Consider the following 27,449-nt stretch of genomic DNA (forward strand, 5'->3'; position numbering starts at 1 on the left):
CATACATTTCTAAAAATATTTTTGAATTTTTAAAAATGCAAAGTGCTTGCAAGAAGGCATCAAAGGAGACATTTACACACACACATACTGTGCTTATGGAAACTATATAGCCCACTCACTTTTTTTTTTGGCATCTGTATGTATTTCATTAAACACACTCTTGAAAGGGAACAAAACTAAGTTGGTTCATTAAATATCCAATATATTATATAGAAGGTAATGTTCTTCATTCAGTAAAAGACACAAGGATGCAATCATTCTTGAACTGGTCACTAAATTAAAATCATCTATCGGTCTTCAGCATCTGCCCAACAGATTGGCATCTGTTCATCTTCCAAGACCATTATCACTCTTAACTTTTTACAGATATACAATAGTGATCCCTCTTGTTTTGAAATCTTCATCTCTCCAGCCTGGAATGGCATAATTTGCACAATGCCTGAACAAATTTCAAGTGTTTCCAATTTAAGGGTTATTTTTGGCAGTGATTAATAAGATCACAGGAATCTGTATTAATATTGATCCATCTAGCCCAATATTGCCAAAGGTTGACTGGAAATAAGATTTCAGACCATTTTTCCTGCCTCACTTGGATATGCTAAAAACACTGAAACCTGGATTTTTTTTGTATGTATTGCATGTCATGTACCCAGAAGCAAAAGGATTTAACTTTGTCTGCAAATAAAGCATACCTTGTTTATTAAATAGCCACATTTTTTTAGTCTTTATCAGGACAATAGCAGAGTATGAACTTTTCTTTCTTCAAAGAGTTAGATGAAATTTCCTTTAACAATGCTTGATAACCTTAATTATCAATAGTGTAGCTCTTTAAAGCGATCTTTGGCTTTGTTAACTTGCAATGCAAAAGGATAGTATGATCAGTAGCTTATAGTAATAAATTTATTACTAAAAAATGTGACTGACTTGAATAAAACGAGTGATGTTTTAAACTTCTTTTCATAGCAGTAGACGTGAATTCACAGGGACCTCATAAGGCATCTTGTCATCAAATTTGTCATATCTGCAATATTTTCCTCATAACATACTGTATACTTAAACCTAAATGACATTTAACATATATTTAAATGTTATACTTCGATGGCATCTTTGTCCTTTTCGCTTCCTTTATCACTTTGGGGAGATACAAATTTATGGTTCTTGCACTTATGGAGGCCTCAACCATCATTATTTGATGCTATTGTGTGTATTTGATGTCTCCTCGGTCTGCCTCTTTGGCCTTTTTTTGCACATGCCTTGTAGGTATAGAATCTCAAGACATTTGGGGGTATAACTGGAATTAAAGTTCTAAACACTGTTGCTGTTTTCTAAAGCAGTTCTTCACCCTCCCCTGCCATGTTTTTTGCTTCAAACATAGGCTTCCTAGAAGGAAAAAAAATCCCATTTGTTTATTATTCCAATAGCCACAAACTGCACAAGTATTTGGGCCATAATATTTAATTAAAGAGCTTTACAATTCCTGCTTTCCACTAGGTTTAGAATTTTTACATCTATCACCAGAAAAATACCAGAAAGCAATTGAAATTGCCAAACCTGTCTGAATACCTTCAATTCCTACTGTGTGAGTAAAGTTCACGAGCACTTGGATAGAGAAATATAGATACTGGGAAGGCTGCATTGTACACAAGTTTCAATAGTTGCATAGAGAAGTACAGTTGGTGCAGTTTATCATGGCACGATACTATATTAACAAAGAAAAGTCTAACTTTATTAGGTTGGGTGACATGGCTTTTATATCCTAAACTGAACAGAAACAAAAAAAACGGTCTACATTTTAAAGAATTTAATGGATTCTTAATCCCAATTAATTGTAAGAACAATCAAATTTAAGGTAATTCTTTTAAAAGAAATGCAGCCTATATTCAACAGAGACCCCTTTCCCAAGAAATAGTACCTGAATCCCCAGAAGATGCTTTTGTTCCCGAATTCCTGTTGTCGAATAATGGACCACTAGTACAACCGATTCTAGAAGTTTAATTTTTGCATCCAATGAATGTTTACCAAAACATTTTTTGTTTCCAAAAGTAAAACATTTTGCCTCTGTAATACAGCTCTAGAGGAACCTCAACTGTCTAGGACAGGCTTGCTTGGGCAAAAACATCCTGGCCTAATGCTCCTGGCCCTAGCTGAGGTCAGCCAATTATATATCTAAATCCAACTAATGTACTGCATTTTATTTATTTATTTATTTTAGAAAGATCAAAACAGGAACTTCCATTTTGCCCAGCAGAAAATTAACCCCAGCCAAAGGTCAAACGAAAGTAACACTCAGAATACCTCAAGCATTTTCTTAAATCTATTCTTCACCTGCCATGGGGATGGAAATACACAGTATTTGGAAATTTTATTTCTATTTTGAGACTGACATCTAGCAGTGTGGAAGTAAACGCAGTGCATAAAAGAACAAGCATTCAGTACATTTCAGAACTAAAATTGATGTAAATCATGACATTGCAGTTTTTTTACCTGCAGACCCATAACAAAGCAAGCAGTTAATAGCAATATGAGGTATAAATTAAAGGCATATAGACAACAAATAGAACAAATTACAGTGCACAGGACATATTGATTGGAAGATAATGTGGAGAATGGCAGAAGAATACTTTTCTTCGTGGTAGCGTCAAACTACCATTTATTCAGTCCATGAAGCTGCACCACCAGTTTATTAACCTTGTGTGTTTAATAAGAGAAGTGATGGCTGCAATGCCATGAATTGCCATGTGCATTCAGTCTTATGGAAAAATTAGCTTTATTTCCAGAACTACAATCATCATATTTTTCCCGTTGCATTAGGAATACATTCATAGCCTCAAATGGCATAAGATGTATGCAAAATAAGTTGCGTCCCATTGTTCTTAAAATGTGTGGAAGACCCCCCCAACTTTGCTAAAAATCAAAACTTTGGAGGGGAAATACATAAAGGCATTAAGACACTTTCTCAAAGTTACCAGTGCAGCTTTCTACATTAGGTGCATAATCTGTGTCCATTAGCGGAGTTCAGCAAGCAGTGAGTAGCACAAATTCTTCAGCAAAGACATCAGTCCATCAGAAGTATATCAATGGTAACAAGGTGTATTCACAAAGACAGGCATAACAGGTTATAGTACTGTAAAAGCTTGATGTTTTGCCATAGGTATTCCTAGTTGGGTTGAGTTTTATTTACAAAACAGATTTATTTCCCAAATACCAAATAAACACTGTCCCTGTTGAGCTCAAATAGGTCACCAAAGAAAATGGTTCTCAGAAATAACGATGGTCCTTTCTGATAGTCATGCTAAGCATCTATACGAACTTCCTAGCTAAACTGCATCCTCCCAGCATGAAGCACACTAAACAGTTCCAAAGCTGGTGTCATGTACGCATTATTCCTATTTCAAGATGTATACCATCATCCCTCAAGTTATGCATTTGGCGATTTTATTCACTTTGCTCACATCTGTTCAGCAATACATTACAGGAATCCAACAACTTTAAATAATTTACCCTTTTACATACTTAGGGAAGTAAGAAGAGAAGGCAGCTAGCAACGTGCCGGGATATCATAACAGCTGCATTCTGATGCTCTTCGTTCACAAAAGGAAATGGAGGTTGACTGCTTTGCTTTTTTTCCTTAACGAAGCCCGTAGTGCAAGAGCTATTCCGTAATATTTTACTCGAAATTTCATAAACTCCTGTAGCTCATCATCCGCATAAAATGCAAATCAGGAGACGGTTGATATGAAGAACGATGCCCCATAGCAAGCTGTCCTGGTTCCAAACACAATTCTCCAACCCCCTGGGCTACTCTTTGTACCAGATGCTCAGTGCCAATCTTGACACGGCTGGCATCCATTGCACCGTCTGTTAGTGGAAGTTGCAGCAAGAGTCTACAGTGCTGAAGTGTAAAGAAAGGCAGCGATGTTAATGGCATTCAAGTTGGCACACGTGCCAGTTGGAAGAGGTCATCCATCTACACACTCTGATCAGTCTGAGGTGAGTACCATCAAGCTTTCACATCCATAAATGAATTACGATAGGGCTGGTATCCTCCCCAACCTCGCATCACCTGTAATACACAACACACATATTTAACATCACCCTCAGACTTTCAGCTTTCAGCTTTCAGCATATTTTCAAAGAACGGGCATCTTCCACAGCTTACTATTATGACAGAATAATTGACTGATAAGGGCCGACAGGGTTGGCCTTCTCTGTGTTCCGTCGGCCAGACTGTCGGTTGGTGGGGTCGCGGGGGAGGGCCTTCTCTGTGGTGGCTCCGGCTCTTTGGAACCAGCTGCCCCCCTGAGGTCCATGTTGCCCACATCTTACTGGCCTTCCAGAAGGCCTTAAAGACCTGGCTTTGCCAGCAGACCCGGGGCCGTTGATAAATCTGATACCATCTTGATCCGGCCACTAAGGATATGAATGACTTCTTCATGTGTTTTAGATTATTTTATAGTGTTTTTATATGTTGTACGCCACCCAGAGTCCAGAAGGAGTTGGGTGGCCTATTAGCATAATTAATTAATCAACCAGGCCATTTTCATTACAATTAGAGTACAGTTAGTCCTCAACTTACAGCAGTTCATTTAGTGACCGTTCGAAATTACAACGGCACTGAAAAAAATGACATGATCATTTTTCACACTTGCGACCTTTGCCGCATCCCCATTGTCGACCTGATTTACCTTTGGATGATTGACAACTGACTCACATCTATGACAGATGCATGGTCCCAGAGTGGGGAAACCAGATTCGCTTAACAACCTAATTTAAGAACTGGTGATTCACTTAACAACGATGGGAAGAAGGGTAAAATGTAGCAAGCCCACTTAAGAAACGTTCACTTTACAACATAAATTTTGGCCTCAATTCTGGTCATAAGTTGAGGACTCCCTGTATTGCTTCCCAAATAGGTGCTTGAATGGTATAGTAAAGTTTTAATGGGAAGGAGATGGGTGCTCCCCAGGAGTGAAAGGCTCCCAGTTCACTCATGCCTATCAGTTGTCGGAGTGCCAGGCGCGAAGGGAGCATGAGACTCCGCCCACCTGCCCGGAAGCTTCCCTTAGGGTTCTTTTAACCTCTACGCATGCACAGAGCACCTTGCACATACACAGAAGGTATAAAAACCCATCTGGCAGCATCCGGGCAGGTGGGAGGAACCTCACGCTCCCTTCACGACTAATAGGCACAAGCCAATCGGCTTTTCACCCTGGTGCTCCCCCTGCAGCGTCAACAGTGTATAATTTTGGAAGCCACTTCAGAAAGCAAAAATGGAGACAACGTTCTTTGTAAAAATCATCTCCGAAACAGAAAGGAGAAAAACCAGCTCCCATTCACTGGCAGTATGAAACAGTATGTTTATGCTTCTGTGAGCAATTTATTTTATTTATTTATTAATCAGACTTGTATGCCACCCCTCTCCGCCACGAAAATAGTCAGCCAGGGATCATTTCTTTCAACATTTGTCATTTCAACACCGTTAACAAATACAGCAGAAATACTGGTTACACGTACAGTAATATAAAAATAACTCCTTACACATCATTTAATTATCCAGCATGGTCCATATAAGCCTATTTGTGACATAGTCTTCAGTCAAATGTCCTAATTATATTTGGCGCTTTTTAGCTATGCTCACATCTTTCTGCAATCTCTGTAATCAAACAAGATCTGTAATTTCAACTTTCTAATGTTGTTTATCAGACTTAACTCTTCATCCTTCCCTCATTGTGACTTATATCCCACTCATTCCTGAAAGGACCAGACAACAACAACAAAAAATGTACAGTATTTTTCTTGAGAGTAGCCTCCCTATTTTGTTCATAAAAGGCTGGGTCTTGAAAACACAAGGCACTTTTGGGTAGAAAGCTTTGTGCTGTACAGCAAAATTGCTGCTTTACATTAGAATGAACGGTTTATCCCAGAGATGCACATTGCTGTTAGCTCTTTTTTAATGGGGGAAAAATAATAGTAGCAAGAAAAATAAAGTATATACAAAAGGGCTCTAGCTAACTTAAATGACATTCCTAGAGATAGTATATCTGAACAGAGCAGCTGAAGAAAAAAAGCACAGCCACAAACTACAGGTAGTATTGAACTTGCAACCAATAATTGGGAATGGAATTTGGGGCCATTGTGATCTAAAGTTGCTTTCTTGCTGGAAATTGACAAAAAAAAGTTTTGCAAGTCATGACTGCAGGATGCTGCAACTGTTAATGCAAGCCGGATGTCAAGTGTCCAAGTTGCGGACACTCAAATGACCATGACGGTAGTGTGATAGTCATATGTACAAATACAGGTCATATTTTGAAGCTGTCATAACTCTGAATATCATTAAACAAATGGTCTTAAGTCAAGAACTGCCCGTATAAATTGGAATGATTTTCTCTCTTTCCTGAACAGACAAAAATATACGGAACTCACTGCTCACATCTATAGGACAATTCATGGTGTCTTGACACCACATAACTCGGGGATTCTGTTTTGAGAACATGTTGTGAGTGACTTGAGGGATCTGCCTATTCAAAAAGTGTGTGCCAAGGCAATGTAATCATTGGCAAATCACCCGAATATTGTCACTCCTCCTAGCCTTCAATACCTACTTAATACACTAACTTTTTGGAACAGTACCCTTCAAAACAAAGGATTAGACTATAATTCTCACCATTTTGTTTTCTAGGGAAATAAATGGGTCTATGTGGGCTATTATTAAAAAGAATAATGGTACATTATTTAGAAGGAAGACATTTTCTCTTTTGTTAATGATTTTTAATGATGTCAAGCTGTGCATGACGAGTTGAAAAAGGAGGTGCTTCTGGTTATACTGCACTTCTAGGTACCATATTAAATCAAACTGGATCCCAGATTATTTGAAAATATGCTGTGCAACTGCTTCCTTCCCTCCTTCTTTCTCAAGTGATAGTTTCATAGGCAAATCACTTCTGAACACACAACTGTCCATAAATACTCTGAAACATTGCTCTGCAATAGGTATGTCATGTGTAAAATATACCCCATGTAAGCTTACTTTAGTGTCCTCTGGCTCCACAAGGAGTTCTTGCTCAGCCTCATGTAGCTCCTCCGCGGGATCATAACTGTACATTGGCAACAGGTGGTGGCGTAGTCGATCATATCTAGGAGGCAGATTTGTCAGAGTGTAGCTTAAAACTGTCCTCAAGCAATTAAAAGCTGCTCCATTTTTTTTCTCATGACCCTGGCACTGGCTCAGACAAGTTAGAGCTACATTTTTAAGCAATGGCAGGGATGAACAACAATCATAATTTCAGTACAGGGTCATTCTTTATCAAGTGGACCAGGTGTCCACTTGACTCATTTTGCAGCCTTATTTGAAAAGAAACCATCACAAAAATAACATATATGATTGAAGAATAACATGCTCTTTCTAATGAAATAATAATGAAAACGATTGAAGGTGAGAAAACAGAACTCTGTTTTCTTACCTTCAATCATCTTCATTTTTCATTAGAAAGAGAACAGTTTTTTCTATCATATATGTTGTTTCTCTGATGGTTTCTTTTTAAATAAGGCTTCAATTTCACCTGGTCCACTTGACAAAGAATGACCCTATAATAAAAATTTAATATTTTAAGTAGTTTAGGGTTCAAATGTGTGCTAGATCAGTGATGGCGAAACTTTTATCCACCGAGTGCCCAAACTGCATACGCATTCCCAAACGGAAAGGTGCATGCTTGCACACATGCGCAGCAGAGACCCGAAGACCAGCTGGCTGGTGGGAGGTAGGGCATCTCAACACTGGCAGCGCAGCAAGAGGTAAGATCTTTTTCTTTCGTGAGCTTCTGTTTTGTTGTTTGCAGGGAAACAGACGTTCACGAAAGAAATGCCACGGAGATCTGACCTGGGGTGACGGCATGGGTGCCAGCCAAGAGGGCTCTGCACGCCACCACAGTGCTAGATCAACGTTTCTATTAGTCTCATGCACTAATAATTTATTCCAAGTAACTACAATCCAAATTTCAGTCACAAAGCTGGTTTATATTTTGATAATATACCACCTCCCTTATGAAACCAGGTTGCAACGCCTTGGTCTCTTCAGCCTTGAAAGACGGCGTTTAAGGGTTGACTTGATCGAAGTGTATAAAATCATGCATGGGATAGAAAAGGTGGATAGAGAAAAATTATTTTCTCTATCACACAATACTAGGACAAGGGGACACTTCCTAAAGCTCATAGGTAAGAAAGCAAGGACAAATCAAGGGAAATATTTCTTCACCCAGAGGGTACTTGGTTTATGGAATGCACTTCCAGAAGAGGTTGTGATAGCTATCAGCCTTGATAGCTTCAAGGCAGGATTAGACAGATTCATGGATGCCAAGTGTATCAGTAGTTATTGAAATGGATGTCCATGCGCCGCCTCTATGTTGGTTGAGGCAGGCAGGATTCCCTTGGGTGCCATTTGTTGGGGGTCAAGGGAAAGGAAGGATTTTGCCTTCTCTTTCTACTCAAGATCCCCATGTGCAATTGGTGGGCCACTGTGTGACACAGAATACTGGACTCGATGGGCTTTGGCCTGATTCAGCATGGCCCTTCTTATGTTCTTATACCTGAAGTTCCAATTATCAGTTGCCAGTCTTCAGAAACCTGATGTTCTTCAGATGTTCTGACCAACAAGATTCCAGAATTTCTAGACATAAATCTCATTTGCCAAGTGAGCTGGGAATTCAGGAAATTATAGATCCAATACATTAAGCAGCACAAGGTTATGTGTGCTGTAAATAAGCTTTGCATCGAATATGTGTGTATATTTGAGGAAAACTGTGGAAATTTTACCCATACTCCAAAGTAACTAACATAGTAATAAGATGCACAATTGATATAGCAAATCAAAGAACAGTCCATACCATTATTGAAAAACCATTCTATACACTAAATGTTTATTTTTCACCCATCTAAAATTATATCACACTTAACATTATGATGATGTTCATGCAGAACACATAAATTAAACTATATTGAAATGCTAATATGGGGATAACCATAGAGCATTTGATGGTTCTTCTAACTGCAACCCATCTACTTTACATCCATGATTAATGAAGCATCATACAAAATGTATCCATGCAGCAACAATTCCAGCAGCTTTAAATAAGGACGAACTGTTACGGCAAGCACATAATTTTCCTTCCAGATTTGGGAAACTAAAATTTCCCTTTCCGACCATAACTCAATATGCAAGATTGGATGCTACCTACTATGCTTGAAACAGGTACTGTGTTTCCCCAAAAATAAGATCCTGTCTTATATTTTTTTGAACCCGAAATAAGCGCTTAGCCTTATGGCCATGCACTCAAAAGCCCGATTGAGCTTATTATCAGGGGATGTCTTATTTTGGGGGAAACAGGGTATCATTATTCACTATATCAGAAAACAATACTCTCCAAAGTGATAATTTATAAGTATCTAAAATGGATCCTACAATACAACAGATATTGAAAGAATATTATTTTTAATACAAGATTTTTTAAAAAGTTACTAGTCAACTTCATATCAAAATGTGTCTTATTAACTTTAACTGTATTTCCCAGAAGCCATTTTTCAGGACCATTTAATGAAAGAAAAAAGTGGAACATGTCATAATTCAACCAACATATGAAGAGGAATGTGCATTATTCCACTTTATTTAATGAATTGGTCTATCTGTGGTTACACTAGAGCAGTGATTTTCAACCTTTTTTGAGCCGCAGCACATTTTTTACATTTACAAAATCCTGGGGCACACCACCAACCAAAATGACACAAATCAAATAAATAAATAAATAAATACATACATACATACATACATACATACATACATACATACATACATACATACATAACCCCCTCGTATATACAATCCCATGTAACATCCCCTTATAAATACAGTCAATCATCAATCATCCCTACTCAAATTTATATCTCATTTCTGGGTACTTCTCCTGTCTTTCCCCCTTTTCTCTCTCATGTTTGTCATTTCTCTCTCTTCCTCCCTTTTTCCCTCATTCCTTTTCCCTCTCACTTCTTCTCTTTTTCCATCCCTCTCTCTCTCCCCCCCTTATGTGTGTGTGTGTATACACACTGGAACCATTTCCAAAACCAGTTGACGGCTGGGGTTTTTTCTCTTTTATTCTTTTCAAAAACAGGTGTGGGCTGGGGGGCGTTTCTTATTATTTGGGTGCTTTTTACCATATGCTTCAAGAATCACCCCTCTCTCTCTCTTTTGTTTCTCTCTCCTCTCATTCTCTGCCTCAATCATTTCTCCTTTTTTCTCCCCTTTTTGTTCTCATTTCTCTCTCTCCTTTCCTCTCCCTATCTGTCTCTTGCTTTCTCTCTCTCTTGCTATCTCTTTTTCTCTCTTATTTTCTTTCTCTCTCTCTCTTGTTCTTTCTCTCTCTCTCTTTCTCTCCCTCCCTCTTTCTCTCTCTTTTTCTCACTTTCTCTCTCTTGTTTTCTCTCTCTCTCTCTCTTGCTTTCTCTCTCTCTCTTGTTTTCTTCCTCACACTCTTTCTCTCTTGTTCTCTCTTGCTATCTCTTTCTCTCCCCCCCTTTCTCTCTCTCTCTTTCTCACTTTCTATCTTGCTGTCTGTTGCTCTCACTCACTCTCGTTCTCTCTCCGTTCTTCTCAGCGGAGGCTGGCGAAGGTGATATTCAATGTCGGGGGCGTGCGGGCGGTTGCGCGCGCTCCCTACCCCCCTGCTAGCTGCTCGGAATATTCAAAATAAGAAAAGCCTTCACCGGCGAAGGTTTTTCTTATTTTGAATATTCCGAGCGGCTAGCAGGGGGGTAGGGAGCGCGCGCAACCACCCGTGCGCCCCCGACATTGAATATCACCTTCGCTGGCCTCCGCTGAGAGAACGCCTGCCCCGTCTCTCCTGCAACCCCCTTGCTGAGAGCCTGGGACGAAAGTGCTCTCGGCAAGGGTGAGACGGGCAGGGCGTGCGTTCCGGGTGCAGGAGGAGCCACGCCGAAAGGCAGGAGACAGCGGAGGAGGAGAGGGGGTGAGCGGGGAGCAGCGCCGAAAGGCCGAGGGGGCTGGAGGCAACGTGGTGAGGCAGGGGCGGCCGCGGCTCCCTTCCCTTCTGCTGCCGGCGCCTCCCCGCCCCCCCCCCGCGGGCTGGCAGGGGGATGAGGAGCGCGCGGCCATGAAAAAGGGTGCACGTGGGGGTATTTTGGGGTGCGCGAGCGCACACACGTGCAGCTTTCGGGGAAGCGACGAGAAGCCATGGGTGCGAGGGGGCCGACTTTCAAAGCAACCTTTGCCGGCCTCCCACGGGAGGGTGCCAATAGCGGCGGCGGCGGCGGGGGGCAATAGCGGGGGGGGGCCAGCCGCCTCACGGCACACCTGACCATATCTCGCGGCACACCGGTTGAAAAACACTGCACTAGAGTAAGTATGTAATTGACTGTAATATTTTTTTTAAACGGAGTCTCTTCTAGCAAGAACATAGATCAAAAAGTTGAATTTTTTCTTACCTCCTTTTTTTCTGGATATACAACATCTGCAATGGCAAAGGGGAAGGAGAAAGCAGTTATGAGAGGAATGTGTATATGCATTCAACATTATTTCTTCTAACTGAGAATGAAAAGAAAAGAAAAAAGAAATACAAGGAATGTGAACATCAGGGTCAGCATTTGTGTCATTAGTTTAGGTGCAATTCTCACAAGCCACATAATGAAAATATATGAGGAGCACCCAATTCATCTGAGATGTGACCTTAAGTGTCTAATAATAATAATAATAATAATAATTATTATTATTATTATTATTATTATTATTATTATTATTTATTAGATTTGTATGCCGCCCCGATCCGTAGACTCGGGGCAGCTCACAACAATGACAAAAACAATATACAGCATAACAAATCTAATAATTAAAAGAAAACATCTAAAAACCCATCATTTAAAAAACCATACAACACAAGCATACCATACATAAAACTCTGTAAGCCTGGGGGTGATGTCTCAATTCCCCCATGCCTGGCAATATAGGTGGGTCTTAAGTAATTTACGAAAGACAAGGAGGGTGGGGGCAGTTCTAATCTCTGGGGGGGAGTTGATTCCAGAGGGCCGGGGCCGCCACAGGGAAGGCTCTTCCCCTGGGGTATGCCAGACGACATTGTTTAGTCGATGGGACCTGGAGAAGGCCAACTCTGTAGGACCTTATCGGCCGCTGGGATTCGTGCAGCAGAAGACGGTCCCAGAGGTATTCTGGTCCGGTGCCATGTAGGGCTTTGTAGATCATTACCAATACTTTGAATTGTGACCGGAAACTGATCGGCAGCCAATGCAAGCCACAGAGTGTTGGAGAAACGTGGGCAAACCTAGGAAACCCCACAATAGCTCTCGTGGCCGCATTCTGCACAATCTGAAGTTTCCGGACACTCTTCAAAGATAGCCCTATGTAGAGAGCATTGCAGTAGTCGAACCTCGAGGTGATGAGGGCATGAGCGACTGTGAGCAATGACTCCCTGTCCAAATAGGGCCGCAACTGGTGCACCAGGCGAATCTGTGCAAACGCCCTCCTTGCCACAGCCGAAAGATGATGTTTCAGTGTTAGCTGTGGATCGAGGAGGATGCCCAACTTGCATACCCTCTCTGAGGGGTGCAATAATTCCCCCCCCCAGGGTAATGGACGGACAGATGGAATTGTCCTTGGGAGGCAAAACCCACAGCCACTCCATCTTGTTGGGGTTGAGTTTGAGCTTGTTGACACCCATCCAGACCCCAACAGCCTCCAGGCACTGGCACATCACTTCCACTGCTTCGCTGACTGGGCAAGGGGTGGAGATGAATAGCTGGGTATCATCAGCATACTGATGATACCTCACCCCATGCCCTTGGATGATCACACCCAATGATAAAGATATCAAAAGATGGTAGATAAAATCTCTGGTCTCAAGTCCGCAGACCAACCTGGTATCTTTTAGGAATATCAGATTACAGATTCTTCATTCAACTAGCCTAGCCTTTGATAATACTGACCAAGGACAATGAGAACTATAAGATACCACAGCAGGGAGGCCTGCATATCTTCAGTGGAACAGGCTAAACCGAAGTCCTATTTTGGCATCTCCTTTATGAAAGCTGTAGCCCATTAAGAAGCAACTTTCAGTTTCTGTGCATTTTGAGGTGATTGCAAATTGCAGGGGTTGATTTTATGCAATAAAATGTTTGTTTGACATGTGGCATATCTACACCAAGCTATAAAATTCTTCAGTCAGTTTACATTTTAGGCACGAGCATATTAGGCATACAACTAAACAAAAACATTCATTTTTTTTGCAAACTTCATAATTTAAGGTTTTCTTATGGTGTCTACAAACTCCAGATTAAACGTCATTGAAACTATTGGAATAGTAAAGAAGAAAGCTTTTGCTCAGCGTCATATAATAATGCTTATAGATAAGGAAAGCCAAATTATTTTTATTCAAGTAATCTATTACTGACTAATTATATCAAATTTCAGTCTTTCCCCAAACAAGCATATCATATTATTACATTCCTGCATCCAATAAAGTACTGTATTACCACTTTTGACCAAAAAAAAAGAACATCTATACTCTCCCAGATATACTGTGTGCTGAGATCCCAAAACACCCAAAAAGAACAATATTAGAGAATATTTTATTAATCTGTAGAGGATTCAGTCTGTGAGTGATGTGAAAATGCTGTTGGTGAAAAGCAGTAACATTTGTCAAGGACAACGGTTTCCCCCAAAAAACTTGATGCAGAGGATGACTGCATAACATACACAAATGACACAGACAGATACTCTCACAATACTTTTAAAAGGCTTAATTATATACTTTTGTGACTGGGGAAATCACTGGGATTTCCTGAGATGCAGAGTTCACAAGTGGGCATTTTTAAAATAATGGCACCCGTTAACTGAAAAGATTGCACCCACTGCAACAGAAACTTGACTAAGAACTGAGACTGAGACTCATCTCTTTTTTTTTCCCCAAAAGAAAAACTTTCCAGCATATTCTAACTGTTGACATGAAAATTAGAACAGCATTTCTCAACCTCAGCAACTTTCAAGATGTGTAATCTTCAACGCCCAGAATTCCCCAACCACCATGCTGGTCTAGAAACCAAGTGCTTCTGTCTTGAGTCCACTCACCACTGCCATGATGATTCCAATAATGGTGATAAGGAAAAACGGCACTAGAACATAACCCACCAGGGAGTCATTGGTTGGCCCAGCAGCAGTGGGCATGGTGGTGTTATTCATGGCATAGAAAACTTGCTTGACAGGATCAGAGAAGCAGCTCCTGTCATCATTGGGAAGTCCACCTCAACAATAAAAAAAAAGTTTAGGATTAAAACACATTTTTTTATGTTTCCCTAATCTCTCCTCTACTTCTCCCCCTCCCTCCAAACCCACTGCCATTCAAGCAACATGCACACAAGACAGTCACAAGCATATCACATGCTACTCCTCACACACTAGAATCAATGAACAGAAATCCTTTAAAATATTTAGCCCTGAGACATGAATGACAGCTAAATAGAACTGAGAAAGGGTGTGAATGGGAAAGAAAAATAAACTATTCCAAGACAAAAAGAGTGTGTCAAGAAAAAAAGAGTAATGGAAATAATGCTGGCACCTTGGTCTAGCTAGTATAGCTGATCTTTAATATCTCACTTTCTAAATATTTCCCATAATGGAGAAATGCAAAACTGTGCAACCCCTATCCCACCCACCAGCTCATTCTATTGATAATATTTAATATAATAGCAAAATTTGCTCCATGCCAGGCTCGCCTACAAATTCAAATATGAAAAGTTGTTTTGGTCTAAGATTAATAAACCTATGGTGCTCCAGATGTTGATGATAGACTTCTCAATAGACATTCCCTAAATGGTCAATGGAACAATACTGGAGAAAATCATGCATTTCCCACCCCCTTAGACCTGCAAATTTAAAATTAAGCGAAGATATCTGGATTAATTCGAATAGATACGAGAGTCACCCAGAAAGTAATGCACCACATTTTTTTTCTCAGCCTACAGTAATGGTATGAATACGAAACTTTAGATATACATTATGTGAATTGTCAGGAGTGTGTATGTAAATTTTGTGTTTCTTCCGACAGAAAACGTAGCTGCAGCAGTGTTTCAAAATGGCATCTGTAAATGATGTACGTTACAAGCAGCGTGTCCTCATTGAATTTCTCACTGCAGAGAAAGAAACTGTTGGGAACATTTACAAATGTTTCTATAGAGTTTATGGAGAATCTGCAGTTGAGAGAAGTACAGCTAGTCGCTGGGCACAGAGGGTGAGGCCATTAGAGGTGATTCACACAGTGCAGAAATGGCTCCCTGACCAGAACAAGAAGTGGTACCGACAGGGCATACATGCCCTTGTGTCTTACTGGAGGCAGGCCATAGAATGGGATGGAGATTATGTGGAAACATAGGGAGTATAGAATAAACATAGTTCTTTCTTGTTGGTAACTTTCATTGTGTTCAATAAATAATTGTTTAAATTATTAAACAATAAATAAATAAATATTATAAAATATAAATAAATAAATAAATAAATACTTTCTGGTCGACCCTTGTACAATGTTTTTCTATATGGGACAAGTTCGCCATTGATGCTAACTATCCTGACTGTTAGAAGAAAATAGAAACCTGTATTTTAGTAAATAGGCCAGAGTTGTGTGGTAAAACATGTAATGTGCTTGCAGACAACAATCCCAATTATCTCCAGATATAGATTTGTTTTATAATCAAGTTCAATAATGCTGAATTAGCCTATGGTTCATATCTTCATATTTTCAAGATACTGTACTTGTAAATAAAGAAATAATCTTATAAGAATATTGGATAACATTTTTTTTTCAAATTCTGAACTGGAACTACAGGTTTTCATTGTAAATGCATCTGATATAATAGGATACAGATATAATCTAGATTTATATTACTATGAGATGTAAGAAGCCAGATTGGGCAAGTTCATTGTGGCCCCTTGTATGTGGGAATGACCTTGAGAGAAGAGAACAACAGATGCAGCCTAGGAAACTACCAGATAAAAGAGAGGTGCCTGCAAATGCTTAATGGACAAAGAAACTTAAGAAGGAGGCACCCTAACATAAGAGACTGTTAAGGGTTACAGCAGTAGATGAATAATTTCTGCTCAGACTTGCAAGATTCTGTTAATGTAGCCTGACAGTAACATAGCACTGGCTTATCTGGTCATATTTTTGGTCTGGTTACCTGGGAAGGCTGATACCAATCTTGGAAATCTCAAAATACAAATCTCACCTGGTCATCAACTTGTTATAGTCTAATACATTAGAGTGGATCCTTCTTAAATGTCTTTCTTTGCTTATTAAGCATTTGAATATGGTCCCTCAAATTTCAGGTAAGAGACCAAAGAACTGGGGCAGCTACAAAAGTAAGAGATGGCCTCACAAATCTGACACTGTGTCATATACAGCATTAAAGATGATAGCCAGCATCTTTAACTACACACAGAAAACAACAAGGGGTTAGGCTAGGGCAACTGATGCAGCAATAATGTAACTTGATGAACCATGGGGCACCCAGAATGAACATGCTATAGTAGTCTCAGCCAACTGCAGCTTCTGAATGTTCTTCAAGGGCAGCCCCATGTACACAGTGTAGTAATCCAATCAGGAAGTGATTAAGGCATGAGTGTGAGCAAGGACTGCCAGGCCAGGAATGGCACACCAGCAAAGAGCCCTCAAAGGGCCCTCAACAGGAGCTTCAAATATAGGACCACCACCAAATTGTATACCAGTTCTGTCCAGGAGAGTGTTACCACATCCAAATGTCAGCTCTCTTGATCCCAGGGAGCCAACCACTCTATCTTGCTAGGTTTTGAGTTGCATCCTGTTCCTCCCCATCTAGGCCCTAATAGCCTCCAGGCTCTGAGAAGAAAATTAAACAGCTTCACTTGCTCAACATAGGTAGAGATGTATAATTTGGTAGTGTCAGCACACTGAGAATACTGAACCCCAGACAAGGCTGAATTTATCTTGAGCTAACAGAATGTGAAGAACTACAGAAACAAATAAACTCAATGCCTACGAGGCTATCTGTTTTACAGCTATAATCACGAATCCCAGCGACCGATTAGGTCCCACAGAGTGGGCCTTCTCCGGGTCCCGTCAACTAAACAATGTCGGTTGGCGGGCCCCAGGGGAAGAGCCTTCTCTGTGGCGGCCCCGGCCCTCTGGAACCAACTCCCCCCGGAGATTAGAACTGCCCCTACTCTTCCTGCCTTCCGTAAACTCCTTAAAACCCACCTTTGCCGTCAGGCATGGGGGAACTGAAACATCTCCCCCTGGGCACGTTTAATTTATGCATGGTATGTCTGTGTGTGTGACTGTTAGCATATGGGTTTTTTTAAATATTTAAATATTTTAAATTTGCCTGATTGCTTATGATTTGTTTTTTTACATGTTGTGAGCCGCCCCGAGTCTTCGGAGAGGGGCGGCATACAAATCTAAGTAATAAATAAATAAATAAAATAAATAAATAATTCAATTCTGGAAAATTTGCATATTTTAAAAAGAAGCTGGGAATTAAATGGAAAGATGCCATCTACGATAAACACTTTTGGAAGAGAATTTACCTAATGCACAGAAGACATGTCTTTAGATACTTTGTGTCAATTCTTAAAAGCCCAAATATACAGGAAATGCCACATTCTGAGCACTTACAAATACACACATCCCTGCTTATTCTGAAAACCACAACAAAAAGTGTTCAGAAACTTCAGCGTGCAGAATGCCGCTGCGAGAGCAATCATGGGCTTCCCAAGGTATACCCATGTTACACCAACACTCCGCAGTCTGCATTGGTTGCCAATCAATTTCCGGTCACAGTTCAAAGTGTTGGTTATGACCTATAAAGCCCTTCATGGCATCGGACCAGAATATCTCTGGGACTGCCTTCTGCCGCACAAATCCCAACGACCAATTAGGTCCCACAGAGTTGGCCTTCTCTGGGTCCCATCGACTAAACAATGTCGTTTGGCGGGTCCCAGGGGAAGAGCCTTCTCTGTGGTGGCCCCAACCCTCTGGAACCAGCTCCCCCTTGGGATTAGAACTGCCCCAACCCTCCTGGTCTTTCGTAAGCTCCTTAAAACCCACCTCTGCCGTCAGGCATGGGGGAACTGAGATAGCTTCCCCAGGCCTATACTGTTTATGTATAGCATGTTGTGTGTATGTTTTCTTAAATTATGGGTTTTTAGTTTTAATTATTAGATTTGTATTGTACATTGTTTTTCTATTACTGTTGTGAGCCGCCCCGAGTGAGAGGGGCGGCATACAAATTTAATAAATAAAATAAATAAACAATTCAGATTTGCTGGCAAGAGTGGATATTTGAATAGGGGCCTTTTATCTCGATCATTGTTTGCAACCCGGCAATTCCCAGTTTTTCTGTGATGACAAGAAACAAATTTCAAGCAATCACATTCACTGATTAAGCAACAGCTAGCAGGGCTAAACTGCAAACATCCAGATTATCGCTAGATGAGAGCAAAGAGATACTGAAGATTCTTTTTACTGCCTTCTAGTTACTGCCTCAAACTTTGCTGTCTGGATGTAGCAGCCCTACATGATATCTGTATTATACATTTGGCAATCTATCCAGTCAGCCAAACTCATCGTCAGCCTAATAATTTCTTAGGTAAGACTGCAATTGGCTTGGAGAGTTCCACGGTGCCCCATTAGTTCCCTGGCACCCTCGGCATACAACCACAATTGAGTCCAAAATTTCTGTTGCGAAGGAGGATAGTTAAGTGAGCCTTCTGCCGCACGAATCCCAGTGACTGATTAGGTCCCACAGAATTGGCATTCTCCGGGTCCCGTCAACTAAACAATGTCGTCTGGCGGGGCCCAGGGGAAGAGCCTTCTCTGTGGCGGCCCCGGCCCTCTGGAACCAACTCCCCCCCGGAGATCAGAACTGCCCCCACCCTCCTTGCCTTTCATAAACTATTGAAAACTCATCTATGTCACCAGGCATGGGGAAATTAATATATACCCCTTAGCTATTATAATTTATGTATGGTTTGTTTGAGTTGTATGATTATTTTTTATATAAGGGTTTTAAACTGTTTTTTAACTACAGTGGTACCTCGAGATACGAGTTTAATTCGTTCCGGACCTGGGCTCTTAAGTCGAGCAGCTCTTATCTCGAACGACTTTTCCCCATAGGAATTAATGTAAATAATTTTAATTGGTTCCAGCCCTCAAAAAACTCACAAAGTTAGTCTAAATTATGCAGAAAGACATGTTTTTAATGAAGAAATGTACATGTACATATAAATGAATAATGAAGTTTCTTTCACTTAACTTGTAAACTTTCTTAAACTTTTAAATTTACATATGTTCAACTTCTCTGACACCCAATCCTGTAGGACAGAGGTCCCCAACCCTTTTTGCACCAGGGACCGGCTTTAAGCGATCAAGAGAGGAATGGGTGAATGAATGGACGGAGGGTGGGAAGGAAGGAAGGAAAGAGGGAAGGGACAGGAACAGAGGAAGGAAGCAAGGAAACTTATGAAAGGGGAGAGTAAGAGAGGAATGAGTGAAGGGAGGGAGGGAGGGAGGGAAGAAGGTGGGAAGGAGAAAGAAAAGAAGAAATAGAGGAAGGGAAGGTAAAAGAGAGAAAGAAAAAGAGCAAGAAAGAAAGAAAGAAAGAAAGGGGGAAGGGACAGGAACAGAGGAAGGAAGCAAGGAAACTTATGAAAGGGGAGAGTAAGAGAGGAATGAGTGAAGGGAGGGAGGGAGGGAAGAAGGTGGGAAGGAGAAAGAAAAGAAGAAATAGAGGAAGGGAAGGTAAAAGAGAGAAAGAAAAAGAGCAAGAAAGAAAGCTGCAAGCACCCCCCCGAGCCCCCCAGGCCGGCTGCAACCTTTTAAAACACGCGCGCCGCTTCGCAGCTGTCTCCTGAAGCCGAACGCGGAAGTTAGCGTTTGGCTTCAGGAGACAGCTCCTTGGCGCTTGTATCTCGAATTTGGGCTTGTAAGTAGAACAAAAATATCTCTCCCCTCCCAGCTCTTATCTCGAGTTGCTCTTAAGTAGAGCAGCTCTTATGTCGGGGTTCCACTGTATTGGATTTGTGTATTTTGTATTGTCCTGTTGTGAGCTGCTCCAAGTCCTCGGAGAGAGGCGGCATACAAATCTAATAAATTGTTGTTGTTGTTGTTGTTGTTGTTATTATTATTATTATTATTTTACCAACTTTCTTGCCACCATTGTTAAGTGAATCACTGCAGTTAAGTTAGTAACACAGTTGTTAAATGAGTCTGGCTTTCCCATTGACTTTGCTTGTCAAAATGACATCACATGATCCCAGGACAATGTAACAGTCATCAATACATGTCAATTGCCAAGATCCAATTTTGACCATTTGACCATGGTATTGTTGCAACGGTTGTAAGTGTGATAAATGGACACAAGTTATTTTTCCCCCAGAGCTGTTGTTAAGTCCAAACAATCACTAAACACATGGTTGTAACTCAAGGGCTACCTGTAGACTCCCAGTCATTACTTATGTATTAACTATAACTTCCATATAATGTATTTCATGTATACATTCATGTACATTATGTAATGCCTAATATGTTTCATATAAATATGCATTCAGCTTAACCCAGTGATTAAGGCACCCGCTGGGTGACCATGAGCCAATCATTCTCTCTCAGCTCAACCCATTTCACAGGATTGTTGCTGTGGGAAAAACAGGAAAGTGGGGGGAGGAGTATCAGATATGTTCACTGGCTTAAGTTACCATATTTTTCAGAGTATAAGACGCACCAGAGTATAAGTTGCACCTTAGTTTTGGAGGAGGAAAATAGGGGGGGGGGATTTATCTACCAGGTATTCATCTGGCTAATGTCCTTAGTCTGGTCAACTTCACCACATTATTAGGTTAGGGTTGAAAAAAATCTTCTTTGGCAGGAGTAGCAATGAAACAAGCCTGCAAAGATTTAGGACTAGGAAAAAAACCTTCTTTGGAGGGAGTGGGATTGAAAAAATCCTGCAAGCCGGGAAGATTGTTAGCACCTTGTTAGGGGTAGGGGGGGGAGCTTCCAAAAAGCTACATTCAGAGTATAAGACACACCCATATTTTCAGCCTCTTTTAGGGAGGAAAAAGGTGCGCCGCCTTAAACTATAAAAATCTGGTATTTATAAAATAATAAAAGTGGAATACAGTGGTACCTCGAGATACGAGTTTAATTCGTTCCGGACCTGGGCTCTTAAGTCGAGCAGCTCTTATCTCGAACGACTTTTCCCCATAGGAATTAATGTAAATAATTTTAATTGGTTCCAGCCCTCAAAAAACTCACAAAGTTAGTCTAAATTATGCAGAAAGACATGTTTTTAATGAAGAAATGTACATGTACATATAAATGAATAATGAAGTTTCTTTCACTTAACTTGTAAACTTTCTTAAACTTTTAAATTTACATATGTTCAACTTCTCTGCCACCCAATCCTGTAGGACAGAGGTCCCCAACCCTTTTTGCACCAGGGACCGGCTTTAAGCGATCAAGAGAGGAATGGGTGAATGAATGGACGGAGGGTGGGAAGGAAGGAAAGAAAGAGGGAAGGGACAGGAACAGAGGAAGGAAGCAAGGAAACTTATGAAAGGGGAGAGTAAGAGAGGAATGAGTGAAGGGAGGGAGGGAGGGAAGAAGGTGGGAAGGAGAAAGAAAAGAAGAAATAGAGGAAGGGAAGGTAAAAGAGAAAGAAAAAGAGCAAGAAAGAAAGAAAGAAAGAAAGAAAGAAAGAAAGAAAGGGGGAAGGGACAGGAACAGAGGAAGGAAGCAAGGAAACTTATGAAAGGGGAGAGTAAGAGAGGAATGAGTGAAGGGAGGGAGGGAGGGAAGAAGGTGGGAAGGAGAAAGAAAAGAAGAAATAGAGGAAGGGAAGGTAAAAGAGAGAAAGAAAAAGAGCAAGAAAGAAAGAAAGAAAGGGGGAAGGGACAGGAACAGAGGAAGGAAGCAAGGAAACTTATGAAAGGGGAGAGTAAGAGAGGAATGAGTGAAGGGATGGAGGGAGGGAAGAAGGTGGGAAGGAGAAAGAAAAGAAGAAATAGAGGAAGGGAAGGTAAAAGAGAGAAAGAAAAAGAGCAAGAAAGAAAGCTGCAAGCACCCCCCCGAGCCCCCCAGGCCGGCTGCAACCTTTTAAAACACGCGCGCCGCTTCGCAGCTGTCTCCTGAAGCCGAACGCGGAAGTTAGCGTTTGGCTTCAGGAGACAGCTCCTTGGCGCTTGTATCTCGAATTTGGGCTTGTAAGTAGAACAAAAATATCTCTCCCCTCCCAGCTCTTATCTCGAGTTGCTCTTAAGTAGAGCAGCTCTTATGTCGGGGTTCCACTGTACTGTATATGTATATAAGACCCTGCATGGGATGTAGCATCAAGAGAGAGCTGAGGTGGCAGACACTGGGCAATCCTACCAGTGGTTGGAAAAAGCTGGACTAAAAAACATCACGAAGGCATAGCAGCAGACAAACAAGCAGTAAGCACCAGATCCATAGGAGCAAGAGTCTGCCATTGTAGACAGAACCCGAGGTGCACATTATGCAGGGGTCTCAGAGAAAGTCCAATGCATAGTGGAAGGGTGTAAGAAGCAGACAGGAACAGTATACACTGAGCGGCACAACCAAGATGCTGGCATTGTGTACAGCAGTGTTTTTCAACCAGTATGGTAAGGTGTGCCGTGGGGAAATTAAACATGGATCCCCAAACTACGGCCCGTGTGCCAGATATGGCCCACGGAGGCCATTTATCCGGCCCGCTGCCAGTCGCCTCCATCCAAACATAAACATTCCCCTCACAATCCCTCCAGCTATCAGCGACAGGAAGAGTGGAGGCACAGGGAATGCTCACTGGCCAATCACCTTCCACGATTCATCCCGACCACTAGCGATGAACCAATAGCAGGCCGCCTCTCATAAAGCTAAATTTTACTGATCTTCCTTTGGACAGGTTTTGGTTATCTGTTGCCAAGGAGTTCCCCATTCTGGCCAACAAAGCTATTTTGACATTGCTCCCATTTTCAACCACATATCTATGTGAGGTGAGCTTCTCAAGCTTGACTGTGATAAAATCTAAAAACAGAGAGAGACTGAGAACTGTTGAGCAAGAGCTTTGTGTGTGTCTACCATTCCTGTCAGGATATCCCTCATCGAAACAGGCCCAGGTTTCACACTAAGTGAGCATAAATACATTTAGAAACGATATTATTAACTATATGTATAATATGTATTGTGTTCGAGTGTCATTTTGTGTTATTTTGGTTGGTGGTGTGCCTCAGGATTTTGTAAATGTAAAAAAGCTCAAAGAAGGTTGAAATCACTGGTGTACAGGATACACCTGCGGTGTATAGGATAGATTGTCCCAAATCCAGATGGAAGATTCTATAAAAAGTTATGGAAAATAACAGGACTAAGATCCTGTGGGACTTCCAGATCCCGACAGACAAGATGATACTGATCAACCAACAGACATCACAGTGATAGGCAAGAAGCAGAAGGACACAAGATGGTGATAGATGATAGTAAAAGCAACATCAGGAAGAATATGTATGAGAAGCTAGAGATGTACCAGGGCCTTTAAGCTGAATTAGAGAGAATGTGGAAATTAAAAACCATAGTGGTCACAACATCAGGGCTATGACTCCAAAGCACCAACAAATCCTATGAACACCATCAAAGCTCTCTGTCCAGAAGAATGCCATGCTACAACCAACTAAAATACTGTGCAGAACTCATAAATCCCCAGACCTCTGTAAGAGTCAAAAGATTTAATTCAGATTTGGGTTTGGAAGATTCTGCATATATAGTTGCAGCTTGGTTACTGAGTACAGTAATACATTATGATGAAAATAAAGCATATATGAAAAAGGATAGCTTATGGTATGATGTTGATGAAGGTTAAGTAAGTAGGGGTGTGTGATGTTATGTTGGTTAGTTAACATATGATATATTAATCATATCACAGGGTTAGGGTTAGTATACAAATAATACATGTGTTCATACAAATATATGTTTTAATGGGTTTTTTAAATGGTTTCTCATACAGTATAGTTAGATAAGAACCCAATGATCTCCAGTGAATGTTACTGTATGATACAATGAGGAGTTAAGAAATTTTTAAGACAGATGCTGACTAATAGGTGGTATGTGCTAAGTACAAACAATTGTTAATTTTGAAAGAAGTAAAACTAGAGGAGGACATGAAAATGCTTCATCAAATGGACATCAGTTTTGGGAAATTCAGGAGGAGCGTAAGTTTGAATAGAGTGGGAATGGGGGATTTAAGCATATGGGTGAAACAAAAGGTCAACAAAATATGGAAACTGAACAAATGAAAATACAACAGTGAATGTCCAATATGAAAAATGTATGTTGAGGTGATTTCGATACACAGAAAGAATGAACAACTGAGATAAGAGGAGAAAATTGAGAGTCATTTTTGGGTGGATTTGATGAAATCTTGAAAAAAGAGGAAAATGAGACGTTTAGAGGACAAAGAAATATACGAAACATTATATAGACATTGTGGAAGCAAAAACAGGATAGAAAGAGTCCAAAAATGTAATGCATGGAATTGGCATTAATAGACTTTTAACTATTTCACCTTCCTTCGCCTCACTTCAAATAACATAGTTTACCAGGAAAGAAAAGTTATATAAACAAAACCAGTGTTTTAACAGTCAAAAATTCCTTTGACAATATTGATTTACTTATATTGATTTACTTACCCATATCTACTCTTTACATTTACATAACCCTTTCAGATGTGATTATTTCTCAAGAACTGGACCCTATGTTATACCCTAGGATTCCACACGCTCCTATGGTTTCTGTTAAGTGAAATAAGGAAACCTAAAAACCCTAGGAAAGGAAATTATAAAATTATCCTAATGCAGATATTTTTTTAAGTATGAATAATCATAATCATGAACATCTGAAAGAAGGTTACCTTATTTGCAATTATGTAGCCAAAGGGCTCCCAAAGAACTTTAGAGGGAGGGGAGGTAACCACAGTTCTCAACTTGGTTTAGAAAAAACATAGAGCTGTATTTCTCAACTTTGCAACTTTAAGACGTATGGACTTCAATTCTCAGAATTTCCCAACCAGTAATTTCCAAAGAATTCCGAAGAATTGAAGTCCACCCGACCTCAAAGTTGCCATGGTGGAGAAAGGCCCCACTCCACCAGAAATGGAAGCATCCCCCAGCAATCCAAAAGGCTTTCCTTTCCGAAAGGAAAATCGAATCTCAGTAGGCTCAAGGTTGCCTCAGCTTTCCATCCTTCCAAGGTCAGTAAAACGAGGATCCATAATGTTGGGAGCAATATATGCTGACTCTATGTAAACTGCTTAGAGACAGTTCTCAAGCACTGTGAAGCGGTATATAAATCTAAATGCTATGGAATCCCTGGATAGTTCAATGGATTTGCAGCTGGCTGAAGCGTAGACATCAGAGAGTTATTGTTAACGGCGAGTATTCTGAGCAGAGTCAGGTTACAAGCGGTGTGCCACAAGGGTCTGTTCTGGGTCCTATTCTTTTTAATATGTTTGTGAGTGACATAGGGGAAGGTTTGGTAGGGAAGGTTTGCCTATTTGCCGATGACTCTAAAGTGTGCAATAGGGTTGATATTCCTGGAGGCGTCTGTAATATGGTAAATGATTTAGCTTTAGTAGATAAATGGTCAAAGCAATGGAAACTGCAGTTTAATGTTTCCAAATGTAAAATAATGCACTTGGGGAAAAGGAATCCTCAATCTGAGTATTGTATTGGCAGTTCTGTGTTAGCAAATACTACAGAAGAAAAGGATTTAGGGGTAGTGATTTCTGACAGTCTCAAAATGGGTGAACAGTGCAGTCAGGCGGTAGGGAAAGCAAGTAGGATGCTTGGCTGCATAGCTAGAGGTATAACAAGCAGGAAGAGGGAGATTATGATCCCGCTATATAGAATGCTGGTGAGACCACATTTGGAATACTGTGTTCAGTTCTGGAGACCTCACCTACAAAAAGACATTGACAGAATTGAACGGGTCCAAAGACGGGCTACAAGAATGGTGGAAGGTCTTAAGCATAAAACGTATCAGGAAAGACTTAATGAACTTAATCTGTATAGTCTGGAGGACAGAAAGAAAAGGGGGGACATGATCGAAACATTTAAATATATTAAAGGGTTAAATAAGGTCCAGGAGGGAAGTGTTTTTAAAAGGAAAGTGAACACAAGAACAAGGGGACACAATCTGAAGTTAGTTGGGGGAAAGATCAAAAGCAACATGAGAAAATATTATTTTACTGAAAGAGTAGTAGATCCTTGGAACAAACTTCCAGCAGACGTGGTAGATAAATCCACAGTAACTGAATTTAAACATGCCTGGGATAAACATATATCCATCCTAAGATAAAATACAGAAAATAGTATAAGGGCAGACTAGATGGACCAGGAGGTCTTTTTGTGCCGTCAGACTTCTATGTTTCTATTGCTATTTCCTTCAAAGGGAAGACGGATAATTCCCCCCCCCCCTATGTAATTCAGCAGAGTAAATAGAAGACAAGCGCATCCAAACCACAGAACAGCGTCCTAAGAATTCAGGGCCGGCCTGGCCCGTCTTATTCCCCCTTAATAAGTCCCAAACCGAGACTTTAATCCCTCTCCTCTTTCTTATCTCCAGCAATGGCAGCGCCGCTTACCTCTTCGGCATTCCCAGGTTTACAGCGGCGTCTCCGTATATAAACGCACCTCCGCAACGCTCATCTTCTTCCCGGAAGTCTCGCCTTGAACTGGAGGAGGGTGGAGAGAAAACACACGAGGGGGGAGGAAAAATCAGTGCGTCTCCACCTCCCAGCCTCGTTTCCCTCCGTTCGGTTCCCCATTTGCTTTCAGCGGGGCGGGCCCGGCTCTTACCTCCCTTCCTCTTTTCCTCAGCTCCTCCTTTCCTCACCGTTGGGTCGCTTGTAAGCAAATGCGCGCGCCGCGGTCCCTGCGCACCTCGCCACAGCTTCACCTTTCAAAACACCGGCAGGAGAAGCCGAAAGGCGCGTGACTGGGCCCGCACATTAGAAAGGGGGGGGGGGAGCATCAGCCAATCCGCAAACGAGGTTCCGCCAGGTAATGCACGATTGGCCAGCGGGGCAGCAGAGGGCAGTCTCCGCCCGGTGAAAGGCGGGGGCGAGGGTAAACAACCGGGTCCTCTTAGATGGGCGTGTATAGAGGTTTGCCTTTTCTTTTTCTTTTTTTGGTGCCGTCGCCGGTTCTCATTTGAGGACCCAGATTATTGGGGGCGATAGGCTGTTTCTGTAAACCGCTTAGAGAGGGCTGTGATAGCACTATGAAGCGGAGCATAAGTCTTAATGCTATTGCTATTTGCGGGGGAGATATTCTCGGAACTGCAGTGCGAAAAGGAGAGAAGAAACTT

At 41.1% G+C, this 27,449-nt stretch overlaps 1 protein-coding gene across 1 annotated transcript; it reads right to left on the reverse strand.

The window, feature by feature from the left end:
* Nucleotides 1-1,972: 1,972 nt before the first annotated feature.
* On the reverse strand, nucleotides 1,973-27,092 carry SMIM29 (small integral membrane protein 29). The gene is made up of 6 exons (XM_070745276.1): nucleotides 26,939-27,092; nucleotides 26,725-26,814; nucleotides 14,141-14,313; nucleotides 11,488-11,513; nucleotides 7,028-7,133; nucleotides 1,973-4,063 (listed from the first exon to the last, which is right to left on the reverse strand). The coding sequence occupies exons 3-6, from the start codon at nucleotides 14,249-14,251 to the stop codon at nucleotides 4,001-4,003; spliced, it is 306 nt and encodes a 101-aa protein (XP_070601377.1). The 5' UTR covers nucleotides 14,252-14,313; nucleotides 26,725-26,814; nucleotides 26,939-27,092; the 3' UTR covers nucleotides 1,973-4,000.
* Nucleotides 27,093-27,449: the final 357 nt, after the last annotated feature.

The sequence above is a fragment of the Erythrolamprus reginae genome, chromosome 3 (genome assembly GCF_031021105.1).
Source record: "Erythrolamprus reginae isolate rEryReg1 chromosome 3, rEryReg1.hap1, whole genome shotgun sequence".
NCBI classification, from domain to species: domain Eukaryota; kingdom Metazoa; phylum Chordata; class Lepidosauria; order Squamata; family Dipsadidae; genus Erythrolamprus; species Erythrolamprus reginae.